The 16,694-nt window shown below is 39.1% G+C and overlaps 1 protein-coding gene across 6 annotated transcripts in view; it reads right to left on the minus strand.

The window, feature by feature from the left end:
• Window positions 1-16,092, minus strand: part of Brca2 (BRCA2 DNA repair associated) — a 100,992-nt gene extending 84,900 nt beyond the window's left edge. For 2 of the 6 annotated variants that reach the window (XM_029559665.1, XM_008825024.3), the window contains exons 1-3: window positions 15,362-16,088; window positions 14,649-14,754; window positions 11,872-12,099 (exon numbers count right to left, since the gene is read on the minus strand). In XM_029559665.1, the coding sequence (XP_029415525.1) occupies window positions 11,872-12,099; window positions 14,649-14,715 (295 nt within the window). In that variant the 5' untranslated portion in view covers window positions 14,716-14,754; window positions 15,362-16,088. Of the gene's footprint in view, window positions 1-11,871; window positions 12,100-14,648; window positions 14,755-15,272 lie in introns of all 6 variants that reach the window. The other 4 variants (XM_008825025.3, XM_029559664.1, XM_029559667.1 and 1 more) reach the window with 4 other exon arrangements.
• Window positions 16,093-16,694: the final 602 nt, after the last annotated feature.

Below are 16,694 nucleotides of genomic sequence, written 5' to 3' on the forward strand. Positions count from 1 at the left end.
GTCTGATATAAAAAAAATCCCAAACATTATAAAGGAATATTTTAAAAACCTGTACTCTATTAAATTTGAAAACCTTAAAGAAATGAATGGATATCTAAAATCATGGGACCCATCAAAGCTAACCCAAGAAGAGAAGTTTAAACAGACCCGTAATACATAAGGCAATTGAAACAGTAATACGAAACCTCCAGACTAAAATAAGCCCAGGCCCAGATGGATTTACAGCAGAATTATATCAGACATTTAAAACCAATACTATTTAAATTATTCAAAAAGATAGAAACAGAGGGAGAACTCCAAAATTCCTTCTATGAAGCCAGCATCACTCTAATTACAAAATCAGGTAAAGACATCCAAAAAAAACAAATAGACCCTTATCCTTAAGGAACATAGATGCAAAAATCCTCAAAAAAATACTTGCAAACCACATACAGACACACATCAAAAAGATCCTCCATCATGATCAAGTTGTCATTATTCCAGAGATGCAGGGATGGTCGATATATATGCAACTCAGCAAATATCATAAAGCATATAAATGGACTCAGAGACAAGAATCACATGGTCATCTCAATAGATGCAAAAAAGACCTTTGACAAAATCCATCATACATTCATGATAAAAGTCCAAAAGGGAACGGGACATAATTAAAGCTATATATAACAAATACACAATCAACATCATTCTAAATGGAGAAAAACTGGAAGAATTCACATTAAGATCAGGAACCAGGAACAAGGATGTCCACTATCTCCACTCCTTTTCAATACGGTGCTTGAAACTCTTGAAAAAGCTATTAAGACAAGAGAAGGAAATTAAAGTACTAATTGGAAAAGATCAAATTATCCCTTTTTGCAGATGATATGATACTATACCTAAGAGATCCCAAAAATTCCACCAAAGAACTCCTAGAACTGATTTTAACACTTTCAATAAAGTGGCAGTTTACAAAATTAATCTACAAAAATCAGTAGCCTTTCTATATACCAACAACATGCAAGTGGAGAAAGAGTATTCATAATAACCTCAAAAAAGATCTCAGAACAAACCTGACCAAACACTTCAAAGATCTCTACAATAAAAAATTTAAATCTTGAAAGAAGTTGAGGAAGACACCAGAAGATGGAAGGACCTCCCATGCCCATGGATTGGAAGAAATAATATTGTGAAAATGACCATCCTACTAAAAGCAATATATAGATTCAATGCAATCCCAATCAAAGCCTATGACGTACTTCACAGAATTAGAAAAAAAAAATCTTTATATTCATATGGAAGCACAAGAGACCCTAGATAGCCAAAGCAACCCTGAGTACCAAGAGCAATGTTGGGGGGATTGCTATACCAGATCTCAAACTATATTACAGCTCTATAGTCATAAAAACAGCATGGTACTGGCACAAAAATAAACATATAGATCAATGGACCATAATTGAAGACCCAAATATGAGTACATGCAATTTCAGCCACCTGATATTTGACAAAGGTGCCAAGAATACACATGGAGGAAAGACAGCACCTTCAACAAATGGTGCTGGCAAAATTGGATCTCTACCTGTAGAAGAATGAAACTGGATCTGTATCTTTCGCCTGGCACAAAAGTCAACTCCAAATGGATCAAAGACCTCGATGTGAAATTGGAAACCCTAAAACTATTAGAAGAAAATATTGGCAGTAACTTACAAGATACAGGCATAGGAAAGGACTTTCTAAATAGGACATCAGTTGCTCAGGAATTAAGGCACTGAATGTTGGGGGTCCCAATTTCATAAAACAAACAATCAACATAAAAGATCAAATAGTTCCCAGGGCAACAACAGTGCAGTGCATGATTTCAATACTCATTCTCTCTGGGACAGGGATATAGCTCAGTGGTAGAGTACTTGCCTCCCACGTAGGAGGCCCTGGGTTCAATTCCCAGTACTGCAAAATAACAATAAAAGAAAAGTGAAAAACAAACAAACAAAACCCCCTAATCTTTAGGTTATCAAAACTAAAAATCAATACAGAAATATAGAGATAAACTATGACGCAGAGCAAATGAACTTAACAGATGCAGACAGAATATTCCATCCAATGTAGAATATATTCTTCCCAGGAGTCTATGGCACCTTCTTAAAAACAGATTACATTCTAGGCTACAAAGCAAGTCTTTAACAAATACAAGAATCAAAATAATCTCTTACATTTTATCATAGTGGACTAAAACTAAAATCAAACAAGAAAAACCACAGAAACTTACAAATCTTTGAGACTTGAACAACCAGTAGGTCATTGAAGAAACTAGGGAGGAAATTTAAAAATGCCTAGAATCAAATAAAAATTGAAGCACAACTTACTAGAAGCTTTGGCACACAGCTAAAGCAGCTGGAAAAGGAGAGTTTATGTCCTTGAGTTCTTACGTTAAAAAAAAATCAAAGCAATCTCTAATAAATAATCTAATGGTGTATACAAATGGTCTTAAGAAAACAAAAATCCAAACCCTAAAGTAGTGGACAGCAAGAAATCATAAAAATCAGGGAGAAAAAATTAATGAAATGGGAACTAAAAGAACATCAAAGAGTTGGTACTTTTAAGAAATAAACAAGATTGACAATCCCCTAGCTAAACTAACCACAAGAAAGAGAAGATCCAACTTAATAAAATTAGATGGAAAGGGGGATGTTATAACAGAAATCAATGAAATAAATCCTGGGTCATTAGAACATCCTTGGAAAACTTGTATTAAAAAACTTGGAAAACTTGTATTAAAAAAAAATAGGAGAAACTGATAAATTTCTAGATACTTATAACCTACTAAGATTAATTCAAGAGGATATAAATGACTTAAACAGATCCAAGGCAAGCAAGAGATTGATAAAGTAATAAAAAGTCTCCCAGGGATGGGGATGTAGTTCAGTGGCAGAGTGCTTGCCTAGCAGGCATGAAACCCTGGGCTCAATGCCCAGCATCATATAAACTGGCTGTGACAGTCCATCCCAGCACTCAGGAGGTGGAAACAGGAGGATCAGAAGCTCAAGGTCATCCTCAGCCACAAAGCTAATTTAAAGCTAGCCTGGGATATCTGAGATCTATTTATTTATTTATTTATTTATAAATAATAAATAAATAATCTCCTGAAAAAGAAAAGCAAAGGACCTGGTGGATTTACTGCCAAACTATACCAAACCTTTAGCTTTAAAGATGACTTACCACCAATTTTTCTCAATTTGTTCACAAAACAGAAAGGGAAGGAACTGTATCAAACATATTCTATGAACTCAGGATATTCTGATATAAAAACTGTGTTAAGGACAAAACAAAAAAAAAACCTATAGGACCATTTCCCTGGTGAATACAGACTCAAAATTTTTGCCAACCAAATTCAAGAACACATTAAGGTTATACATCATGACCAAGTTACTTTCTTTCACTCCAGGGATATAAGGATGGTTCAACACATACAAACCAGTAACTGTAATGCAACATATAAATAGACTTATGGACAGTAAGCACATGCTTATCTCAATATATGCAGAAGAATTCTGACAAAGTTTAATATCCCATTGAGATAAAAATAGAAGGAACATATCCCAACATAAAAATATATATGACAAACCTATAGCCAACTACTAATGGGGGAAACTTAAAAGCATTTCCTCTAAAATCAGAGGCCCAAGAGCAGGGTGCCAACCCCCTATGCTCTTATTCAATGTAGTTCTTCAAGTTTTAGCTACAGCAATAAGGCAAGAGAAAGAAATAAAAGGGGTACAAACAGAAAAAGAAAAGTCATATTATCCACATGTGTACAGGACTTGACCCTATGCATCAAAGACCCTAAAGACTACAACTCTTAGGTTGATCTGATACACACTTTCACAAAGTACAAGGATATAAAAATCAACATACAAAGGTTGGGCATGGTGGCACATGCCTTTAGTCCCAGCACTCAGGAGGCAGAGGCAGGCGGATCTCTGAGTTCAAGGCCAGCCTGGTCTACGAAGTGAGTTCCAGGACAGCTGGGGCTACAGGGAGACCCTGTCTCAAAAAGACCAAAAAATAAAAAATAAATAAATAAATGTACATGCCAGGCATGGTGACACACGCCTTTAACCCCAGCACTCGGGAGGCAGAGGCAGGGGGATCTTTGGAGTTTGAGGCCAGCCTGGTCTACATAGTGAGCTTTAGGACAGCTGGGGCTACAGGGAGACCCTGTCTCAAAAGGACAAGAAAAAAAAAAAAAGTACAAAACTACATATATACTAATAATGAATTGCTGAGAAATAGGTAAGGGAAAAATCCCACTAAAACCAGTTTAATAAAAAAAAAAAAAGGACATCAAGGTAGGAGCATGAGCCTTAACTGCTGAGCCATCTCCCAAGAATTCTTGGGGCTGGAGAGATGGCTCAGCGATTGAGAACACTGGTTGTTCTTGTAGAAGATCTGGGCTCGTATCCCAGCACCCACACGGCAGCTAACAACTGTCTGTAACTCCAGTTCCAGGGGATCCGACAGCCTCTTCTGTCCTCTGGGCATTGCACAACGCGGGTGCACGCACCTACATGCAGGCACTACAAGCACACACATAAAATAATAATAAATAAAAAATAATAATAAATTAAAAATCTAAAAATTCTTAAAAACTAGCTTTAAAAAAAACTACGAATTGGGGCTAGACAGTGCTCAGTGGTTTAGAGCACTGTCTGCTCCTGCAGAAGACCTGGATTTGATTCCCACCAAACAGATGGCAGCTAACAATGGTTGGTAACTCCAGTTCCAGGAGATTTGACGCCCTCTTCTGATCTATGCAGGCACTGCATGACATGGGTGCACTTACATACACGCAGGCAATATACTCATACACAAATAATTAAAATAATAAAATAATTGAAACAATAAATAAATAATCCCAGCACTTGGGAGGCAGAGGCAGGCAAATCTCTGTGAGTTCAAGACCAGCCTGGTCTACATAGTGAGTTCCAGGCCAGCTGGGGATACGGGGAGACTGTCTCAAAAACAAAAATAAACAAAAAAATAATAAAACATTAAAAAATAAAAAAACTAGGAATAAACCTAACAGGTGAAAGAAAACTTTAAGACATTTAAGAGAGAAACTGAAGACACTAGAAGATGAAAAGAATTTCCATATTCATAGATTAGCATGCTAATACTATGAAAAGGTCTATATTACAGAAAACAATCTATAGATTCAAATTCCAATGACATTCTTCACAGAACTAGAAAAAAAAATCCTAAAATTCAGACAGAAGTGCTAAAGACCCTGAACAGCCCTAAAGCAATTCTAGCAGAAAGAGCAATGCTGGACATATCACAGTACCTGAGCTCACATTATACTACAAAGCAGTATTAAAAACTGCATGCTGCTAGAACAAAGAGACCCAGTAGTGGACGAGGTGGCACATCTTTAATCCCAGCACTCAGAAAGTAGAAGTATGTAGATCTCTGTCAGTTGGAGACCAGCTTGGTCTATATAGCAAGTTCCAGGCCAACCAAAACCACTTAAGTGAGACCCTTTACAAACAAACCAACAAACCTAAAAATAAACTCACATAGTTGCAGCCATCAAATTTTTGACAAAGGTGTCAAAAACATACACTAGAGAAAAGACAGCCTCTTCAACAAATGGTGCTAGGAAAACTGGATATCCAAATACAGAAGAAAGAGATCTGTATCTCTTGCTCTGTACAAAAAATCAATTCAATGTGGATCAAAGATCTCAATGTAGGACCTGAACCTTTGAAACTGCTAGAGAAAATGTAGGCAAAAACACTTCAAGATACAGGCATAGGCAAGGACTTTCTGAGGACTCCAAAAGCACAGGAAATAATTCTAATCATTGATAAATGAGAGTCTATAAAATTAAAAAGCTTCTGAATATCAAAGGAAATAATCACCACAGTGAAAAGAAAACCCACAGAATGAGAGAAAAAAGTCTTTGTTGACAACACATCAGAGAGGGGATTGATAGCCTATATAAAGAACTAGAAAAATTAAACACCAAAAAAAACCCCCCAAATCATCTAATCAATAAATGGACTAATGAAGCAAATTGATGGTTCTCAAAATGAAAAATACAAATGGTCAATTACTATTTTTAAAGTGTTCAAAATCCTTAGCCACCAGGAAAAAGCGAAATAAACTGCTTTGAGATTCCATCTCATACCAATGAGAATGGCTAACATCAAGAAAATAAATGAGGGGCTGGAGAGATGGCTCAGCGGTTAAGAACCCTTAATGTTCTTGCAGAAGACCTGGGTTTGAATCCCAGCACCCACATGGCATGGCAGCTAGCAACTATCCGTAACTCCAGTTTCAGGGGATCTGATGCCCCCTTCTGACCTCTGTGGGCATTGCATGACATGTGCACTTTCACACATGCAGGCAATACACACATACACATAAAATAAAAAAAAATAATAAATAATGGGGCTGGAGAGATGGCTCAGTGGTTAAGTGCATTGACTGCTCTTGCTGAGGACTAGGTTCGATTCCCAGCACCCACATGGCGGGTACGAAACGTACTTAACTCCAGTTCCAGGAGAGTCCAAAGCCCTCTTCTGACCTCTGTGGCATTGCACGACATAGGTGTACTCACATACATGCAGACAATATACTCATACACATAAAAATAATAAATGTTAAAAAAATAATAAAGGGTTTTTTTGTTTTGTTTTTGTTTTTTGTTTTTTTGTTTGAGACAGGGTCTCCCTGTGTAGCCCCAGCTGTCCTGGAATTTGCTATGACACCAGGCTGGCCTTGAACTCACAGAGATCCGCCTGCCTCTGCCTCCCAAGTGCTAGGATCAAAGGCATGTGCCATAAAGTTGTTTTTTTTTTTAAAAAAAAAAGAAAATAAATGAGAACAAATGCTGGGGAGGATGAGGAAAAGGAATCCTTACATATTGCTGGTAGGAATTTAAGCTGGTGTAGCCACCATGGAAATCAGTATGGGTATTCCTTAAAAAACTGAAAATAGAACTATCATACCAGTTATACCACTCTTGGGTATATATATATCTGAATGACTGAAGTCAATAGAACACAGAGATACTTGCACATTCATGTTTATTGCTACACTACCCACAACAGGTAAGAGATGGAACCAACCTAATTTCCATCAACAGATAAAGAAAAGTGGTACATACACAAAGGAATTTTATTCAACTATAAAGAAAAATGAAATCATGACATTTGTAGAAAAATGGATCAAACTGGAAATCATTCTACTTAACTAGACCCAGAAAGATAAATACATTTTTCCTTACATGCTGATCCAGATTTTGTATATGTGAGTGTGTGTGTGTGTGTGTGTGTGTGTTTATGTGTGTGTATAAAGTGACTAGAAAGGGAACCATGAGAGTGGAGGAAGAAGGCTTAAGGCAGAAGGGAGTGAAACTATTTGGAAGAAGAGGACAAGCAAATGGAGGCCAAGGGACAAGGCATTGAGGGAGGGAGATGAATTACAGTGAAGTATGACAGGCTTGTATGAGAATGCCTAACTGAACCTACCCTTTAGTTCATATGCTATGAACTAAAAGTGGAAAGAAGAGGAAAAAAAAAAGCCATTTGCAGGATGAACCATCTTCCTCCAATGGTTCAGTAGGTAAAAGTATTTGCAGGAAAATCTGATAACCTAAACTCAGGTCCCCAAGAAACCACATAAAAACTGGACATAAGTTTTTGAACTCCCTGCACATCTACAGGAAATGAGAGGTGAGGTGAGGTGAGGCAGACTGGTAAATCTCCAGAAGTTCAAGAGCCAGTTAGGCTGGGCTGGCTTAGACACTGGCAAAGACAGCCTGTCTCAAACACAGTGGAAAGGTGAGGACTAACACCCAAAAGTTGTCCACTAACCTCCACACATGCATGCAACACTCATGTGCTCACACACACTCACAAAGTCATTTTCACTGAAAAGACGTTTTTAATCCATTGTTGGTTGAATCCACATGGATCCCACAAACATGAAAACAAGACTGGAAAAAGTAAAATTCTAGAAAAGGCATATACAGTAAAAACTCAGTGGTTGCCAGGGGTTTAAGAGAAGGAAGGGCTGAACTGCTGGAACACAAGAGATGTTTAGACAGTGGAACTATTCTGTATGATACTCTAATGGTAGGTAGACAACATACACTTGTCAAAACCACAGAACTAGACAACACATGGCTTAAACCCAAATATAAACTAAAGGTTTTGTTAATAATAATGTACCAATACTGATTCAGCAATGAAACAGACTCAGGTGTGATATTAAAAAAACTTCAAAAAAGAGTTTTTAAAACTAAAACAGGTAAAAATAAATATACAAATAAACACTAAATATTTTCCAAATAACCTGAGAATGTCATAAATAAGCTGAAGATTAAGATAAACCCAGAAGGCTTTTTAAAAGGGCAGCTTACGGGCTGCAGAGATGACTCAGTGGTTAAGAGCACTGGCTGTTCTTATAGAGGACCTGGGTTCAATTTCCGGCACCTACATGGCCACTAACAACCATCAGTAACTCCAGTTCTGGGGACATTCAATGTCCTCTTCTGACTTTTGTGGGCATGGCACATATGAAAGCAATACACTCATATACGTAAAATAAAAATAAATTATTTATAAAAGGGCAACTCAGAAGCAGAAACAGCACATTTCTTCATTGTGCATTAAAGTTAAAAGCAAAAGGTCTCAAGGGAATATAATTAGCAGATTTATGCATATAACCTTAAAGTTAATGTCTGCATGAGTTCAGACTGGACTTACTGATTTCTATCCTATCTATACAGGCTAATTCTAGCAGGTTATAATTAGAGAATTAACCACTGACTAACTGGCTCAGTAGATTCAACAAAAGCTGATTTATGACCTCTTCCTGACAAGATTAGATAGACGTTTACTCATTTTACACTGTGCACATACTCTTATTGTAACCTCTCACACCACTACATTATTTTTTCCCCCTAACATACTATCTAAAAGTTTAGAGACATCTCATTCGTGTTTGTATCACTAACACTCAGCAAGCTGCTAGACAGAGGCAAGCACTGAGTATTTGCTGAGTGGGTGATTTTCTTTTTATTGTCTTCCTCTGTATTTCATCTGTTAATCCCTAAAACTCAATCCTGCATCTCATAATAATTTTCTGTCATGTGATGATGATCTTACTTTTCAAAAAGACAGCTGCTTGGAACTTACATTCCCAAACATCTATATAGGACATCACCTCAAACAGTACTTAAAAACTTGAAACTCACCAGGCGTGGTGGCACACACCTTTAATCCCAGCACTCGGAGGCAGAGGCAGGCAGATCTCTGTGAGTTCAAGGCCAGTGTGGTCTATACAGTGAGTTCCAGGACAGCTGGGGCTACAGAGAGACCCTGTCTCAGAAAGACCAAAAAAAAAAAAAAAAAAGTTATATGGTCTTTCTCCCTCAAAATTTCTTTGTGCTATATTCATCGTGTTGATGATGATATACAATGACATAACGCTGACATAATGAAGTAAACGATGCAGACATTATAATCTAGCATTACGACAGTGTTTAAGGGTTACTTGAACACCACTATACTAAGTAAGTCAACAGTATACCTGAAGAAACTGCTATTAAGTGACTTAACAAGAAGGTAGCATGAATTTCAATGTGACTATTCGAGACCAAGTGATGATTCATGACCCAGAGAAAATAATGCAAGATTTCATAACACTGCTCAGAATGGTAGAATTAAAACATGCAAATTATTTCTGGAATTTTTCATTTAATATTTTGAGACCACAGATGACCCTGGATAACTAAAATCAAGAAAAGCAAAATAATGGGTAAGCCAGGGCCACTGTACTAATTCAGGTTACTTGCCCCTATCACCTGAACAATTGTGTATCTCCTACTGATCTTCCCACCTACACCCAGATAATTTAAAATGTAGGGCTTAGGGCAGAAATAATATAAGAGTCAGAGGATGGCGAGATGTGCAGCAAAAAGGTTATCTTTTGGACTTGGCACAGCCATTGCACCCTGAAGTCGTTGCTATGGAAGATTGGGTCCACCAATATTTCACTATGGGCTGGGGAGGGCCATGAGGCCCCACCCCTTCCTGAAGGACTGTTAGAAATAAACAATGGTTGGGAGAAGAGAGGGAGTGTCATTTTCTTCAGTGGGATAGCCACTGATAGGTTGCCCTTGCTTCAGTAAACAATCTCCCACCCATGCTTAGGCAAGAAACTAATTAAACTCATTGGGCCACACACAAAAAGACGACATGGAAGTAGGAGGGGACTTGTTGAGAAGAGCTCTACAGGGAGAGGGAGAGGGAGAGGATGAGAGAAGGGAATGGGAAGGGGGGTGAAAATGACTAAAACTCAGTATATAAATGTCTGAAACTGTCAAATAAAAAAAGAGTTTAAAGAAATAAAACGTAGAGCTTTAGTTCCAGAGATTCTAACGCAAAAGATTCCGAGTAGGGCCTGAAGTCTACCCTTTTAATTCGTATTTAAAAAATTCTGCATCTGGGGCTGGAGAGATAGCACAGCGATTAAGAACAGACTGTTCTTGCATAAGACCTGGGTTCAAATCCCAGCACCCACATGGCAGCTAACAACTGTCCATAACTCCAGCTCCAGGGGATCCAACAGTCCCTTCTGTCCTCCACGGGCACTACACTACACGGGTGCACTTACTTTCACGCAGGCAATACACTCATACACATAAAATAAAAAGAAAAAAGAAAAAAAAATTCTACATGTATGAAATTCTCAATAAATTATTTTTTAAAAATTCTGATGGTAAGCAAAGCATGGTGGTGTATGCCTTTAGTCCCAGCACTTGGGAGGCAGAGGCAGGCGGATCTCTGTGAGTTCAAGACCAGCCTGGTCTACACAGTGAGTTCCAGGCCAACTGGGGCTACAGGGAGACCTTGTCTCAAAAAGATTTAAAAAAAAAAGACTGCTGTCAGATAAATATGCTTTCTAAAGCAAAATTAAAACTCATTATAGAAAATCTTACCAAGCACACTATGTCTGCCACCTGGTATCTGAGGGCATTAAGAAAATCTCTGCTCACTACCTTGATTCCCTTTAGTTGTATACTTCCAAGAGTCTCCTTCACTAGAAGCTTATATGTCTCCTTCACTAGAACCTCAGTGAAAGTAGACAGGAAAATTTCTGAAAAGCAGCAGTAAATGAGCTGACATTTGAAGATGAGTATATAAATTAGGTATAGAAAAGGTAAGAAGGTGAGAGCAGAGGCAAAAGCATGCATAAAAAGCCCAAGGGCCTGACTTTCTTTACACAGTATGTTCTCTTTCTTATCAACTGTCATTGTGTTTTTTAGTATTTTTCTTTTAGTATATAACATGTTTAACCTTATATTACATGTTATCAGTATATAGTTGCTACAAAGTAATTCTCTAAAGAAAAAGAAAGTACTTATGTCAAGTAAGGAATAATTACTCCAGTGAGTGAATGCATAACCTTAATACATAAGTGTTGCAAATATGTGGGACCTAGGTCAGGGAAACTGCCATCAAATTAAGATGCTTATAGCAAACTGATTTTTTAAAAATCTTCTCTGTTCTGTTATAACTTAAAGAAACATAGCTCAACATCAAACCAAGTCACAGGGGGTGTTTTGTATATCAAAGTTACAATTCAGAAAACCTTAGTTAGTAGGGTATATCAAAGGAGGAAGGAAAAGAAACATTTAACCAAAACCTATCAAGTATTTTTACCAGTTCCATTTTTTAGTCAAGAAAGAGATGAGACAGACTGATCTGTACAACAAAACAGTTAATGACGGAAAGATTTTAAACATAGCTTTGCCTGAATTCCTAGTATATACTTCCCTCCATTTTACCACAGCACATTACTTGCCCACATAAAATCTATATTTACCTAATTCCTTTAAAGGTGATTGGTATAGTGGCAGAGTTTGACCATGTTCCTTGAATATTATTGGAGTTGAAGCCAACTGATGATAAAAGGCTTTCCTTTGTGGTGTTTTAAATAGGTGTGGCTCATAACTGTTGGTTTTATATTCAGATTCTTCTAGGGATTCCGAATTATAGAGTGGAGCTTCTGAAGAAAGTTCTTCAAACCAATTAAGGCTTATGGGTCCTAGATCTGTAAGGAAAGTAAGAATCCCATCTGAGTTTTAATCAATGACACAGAAAAATTCATGAGCAGTAAGATCACGGCTTAGCAGGTAAAGGTGCTTGCTGCACTTGTTGTGCCTGACTACTTGAGTCTGATTCAAACTATCGTTAAGTTGTTCTTTGACCTCCACCATGTGTCACGGTACACACACACACACACACACACACACACACACACACACACACCACCTGTAATTCTAGCTCTCAGGAGGTCTGAGGCAGGAGGACTGCAAGTTTGAAGATAACTCAAGCTACACAGAAACCCTGTCTCTTTTGAAATCATGCCAGCAAGATGGCTCAGCAAGTAACAGGGTTCTGAGGAATGACTCAGAATGCTGGGACTGAATGGGAAACGCCTTTACCCACAGAGCAATCCTACAGGTCCAAGCTTAATTCTTTAGCACATCTTTTTTTTTTATTATTTTCTGAGAAACCAGCAAACATGCATTCTGCGTACTAAAGTGCAATAATTGTCTAGAACAGCACTTGAGCTGTGAGAACTAAAATACTTCTTATGAAAAGCCTTTTTTTTTTTACTTGAAAAGACTGACAAACCGAATTCTCCAATGTGGAGTTTGGTAGACATCTTTTTACAAATGATTGAAGTGAGCTTATCATGGTAAAGGAAATAAAAGCTTGTTGCTAATGATAAAATGTGAGCTTTCAAAATGAAAGTTACAAATTCCAGGGACTCACAGTGGCTGTGTTCGTCTCAGTTTCAAAAGAGTGCTCTGATATGATCAGTAGTGATATTAATGAATGGGATTACTTTTCTTCACACACTGTGTCAATATTTAAAATATTGAATTCAGCCGGGCGAGGTGGCGCATGCCTTTAATCCCAGCACTTGGGAGGCAGAGGCAGGCGGATATTTGTGAGTTCACGGCCAGCCTGGTCTACATAGTGAGGTCCAGGACAGCTGTGGCTACAGGGAGACCCTGTCTCAAATAGACCAAAAAAATAAATAAATAAAAAATAAATGGGCCGGGCGTGGTGGCGCACGCCTTTAATCCCAGCACTCGGGAAGCAGAGGTAGGTGGATCTCTGTGAGTTCAAGGCCAGACTAGTCTACATAGTGAGGTCCAGGACAGCTGGGGCTATAAGGAGACCCTGTCTCAAAAAGACCAAAAAAATAAAAAGAAAAACCAAATAAAAAAATATATATAACTCAGTATGCCAATAGTTTGCAAATAAGTACAGCATGATGCACAATATGAATTATCTATCCAAAATACAAGAAAAACTAATACAGAAAATACAAGCAACTGAATACTGTTAGAATTCTTTTCCCTACTACCTTGCAGCATGAAGTTGGACTTTCTTCATATACTTATGCTACAACAGAATGAATAAAGGCAGGTAAGAGAACCCAGTCTATTGAGTAAGGATTAAAATGAACTGCAAAATTATAAAACAATCCATTCTCTTTAAACTTTGTTTTGGAAAATAATTTTCATAAAAAAATGCTATTTATGGTACTATGTAATGGGTTTACTTCTATTTTCTCATGAATAAATTTGGGTTTTAGAAATTTTTTGAACTAATAACTTTTAAAATTTTGTTATTTTTATTTTTTGTGTATGAGTGTATTGCCTGCATGTATATAAGTACACCTGTGTTGTGCAATGTCCACGGAGGTCACAAAAAGGATCCCCTGAAGCTGGAGTTAAAGACCGTTGTTTGCTAATATGTGGGTGCTGGGAACTGAACCCAGGTCCTCTGCAAGTGCAGTCAGTGCTCTTAACTACTCTCTCCAGCCCCTGAACTAATAATTTTTAAGCTATTAGTTTAATTTTCTAACATGGAAAGCTTTGGGGGGGAAAACACAGATCATTTTCAAGTATGTAAGAATAACTGAAACAAAAGTCCAACAACCTCTGACGTCCTCAATGCTTCTGGTTTGCTAGCAGCACTTTCCAAACAGTTCTTACTACAACTCAAGGGGCTAATCACCATGTAGAACTAGGCATTCTATATCATTTGGTGACCTGGTGAAAGATTATGTTAAGTGGATTTATGACTCCATAAAAACAGTTTACAGCACAAAGAAAACTGTTCAGTATTGGGTTACTTAACTTTTTTTAGTTTACAGACAGGGTCTCATGTGTTCCATACTGGCCTTGGGCTGGAAATGTAGGTGAGGATGACCTTCGATTTCTCATCCTCTTACCTCCACATCCGAAGTAGTATTACTGGCATTTGCTACAATGCATAGCGCTAAGGAGCAAACCTAGGGACTTGAATGCTAGGCAATCACTGTAACAACTGAACTATACCCTCCCCCACCCCTTTTTTGATGGTCTTTGTAGCTCAGGCCATCCTGGAACCCCCAAATAGCCCAAACTAGCCTAGAACTCCTTTTCATCCACCTGCCTCAGCCTCCCTGGGATTATAATTGTAAGCTACACACCTAGCTCAGAGTTTTTAAAGAAAGCATTCACCTTGAATTATTTTATTGAAAACATTCTCTCGATGTAATTTACCAAGTTTTATTTAAAAAAAAAAAAAAGTCAATACCTGCTTTGCGGCATCGCTCCTTAAAAATTTCAAAAAAAGTTGGTTTCCTTTTGTATTCAATAGGCATTTTTCTGCACAAAAGTTCTCCGATGCTTGGTATGTACGTCTGCAAAAGAGCAACCAAAATACACTTCACAGAGATGCTTTCTTTAGTGGCTGAGATAAAATCAGCTGTCTTGGGTAAAATCAGAAGCTTGTCTAAGGAGATCCTACCTTAGACCCATGTTTTGAGACAATAATTAACTTATAACGAGGATGGGAGCAGTTTATAATTGTACTGTTCAACTTAAATTCATCATAAGCACCGAAAAGGGAATACGGTGCAACTCAAGAACAGAGTTTGTAACAATCTTAATTATGCTAACTAGGTGCGCGAGGTTAGAGGGCTCCAGTGCGAGACATTCACCATTCGATAATTCACTAACACCTGGAACAGAGCGATTACAAGAAATTTCAAATAGGGCGTCGGTGACGCTGGGCCGGCCCACACTGGGAAACGAAGGTGCACGGCTGGAACTCGACCGGGGCCGCGGTGAGGTCGGCGGAGGCCAGGCCGGAGGACGCGGGTCCCGGTCGGGAGGTGAGGCCCCACTGCAGGCCGGCCCGGAGCGCGCCCGTGCTCACCCGGCCCCACTGACCCGCAGGCGCTGCCCGACTCCGCGCTGCCGCCCACGGCCCGCATCGACCCACTCGGGCTTCCCCTGGCAGCGAACCTCAGCGCCTGCAGCAAACCTCAGCACCGACAGGTCCACCCCGGACGCCTCAAGTCGTTAGCTCGCGCCAAAAGCCCGCTGGACACGTCATGACTCCGCGACGCCTTGACGCAATACGAGCGTCGACCGGAAGTCAGGCGCGCCGCTCCCTCTAGCTACTCCCGGAGACGGTGGGCGTTCCTCTTTAGTTGTCACCGACCGAGTCAAAGGTTATGGAGTGCGGTAGTTCTCCAACGAAGTGCTCAACGGTCCCCAGCTACTCAGTCCCTCGGCTTTTCGTCCCCTCCTGCTCACGTTTGTCTTCGCGCCTTCGGGACACGAAGTGGGTGGGACCCCCCCTTAGTCCTGCCCCTTCGCGTAGGCTGATTTTAGCCCGCGGCTCCTGGTACTGGAATGGAAGAAGGGGAGTTGCCAGTAGCAACCAGTCAGGACTTGTGCACCCGTTTCCTTGCTTAGAAAATTGTGAAAGCCATTCTGTAGAATTAGGTCTTCTGCAGGCCGAGGTTGTCTCTTCTACACTTGTAGGACATGATCACCATGTTTCGAGCCTCATTTCCACTATTGAAACATGACCTCACGTCTGAATTTACCGAGTCTGTAGCCTAGTGCACTGCTTAATTTGGGTTTGTTGTTTGAATTTAGAACGCTTTCAACTGGCTTCAACAAGTGAAAGCTGCTCACAAACAGTAAAAGGCCTTCTTGGATTTGAAAAAGAACGAGCCGGGCTTGGGGATTTGGCCCAGTAAGCAGAGCTCTTGCAAGGCCCTGGGTTAAAACCCCATCACTACACTAAATACTACTGGAAAAGGATCTACTTATTTGATTCATTAGGTATCATTTTTACATGATAATCAGTAATCCCTAGTTGTAGCAGGAGGCCTCTCTAATGTAGAGAAAACTAAATTTTTCGTTTATTTGAGACAGGGCCTCACCATGTAGACCAGGCTGGCCTCAAACTCATAGAGACCTGGCTGCCCCTGCCTTCTGAGGGTGGGATTAAAGGTGTGTGCCACCAAGCCAGATCCAGAAAACCAAAGCTTTTGCTGTAGGTCTAGTTAACAACACAGGCCTGTATATTATCTAATAATAGCTACTAACAACATTTCTTATAGTTGTCTTACAAAATGGTCAGTATTGTCAAATGAATAAACTCAGGTAATTAACTTGCTTGGCAACGAGTCTCAGATTCAGATTCAAAATCCATTTGACTTGATATACATACTGACCTTCTGAATCTGCATTTACCCTGTAAATAAGAGAAATTTGCTTTTTTCCTCTGGTGAATTTGAACGAGAGGGACACTTAACTAGGAGTAATGAGAGCCCTTGACACA

The sequence above is a fragment of the Nannospalax galili genome, unplaced genomic scaffold, assembly GCF_000622305.1.
Source record: "Nannospalax galili isolate Female #2095 unplaced genomic scaffold, S.galili_v1.0 scaffold768, whole genome shotgun sequence".
Lineage (NCBI taxonomy): Eukaryota > Metazoa > Chordata > Mammalia > Rodentia > Spalacidae > Nannospalax > Nannospalax galili.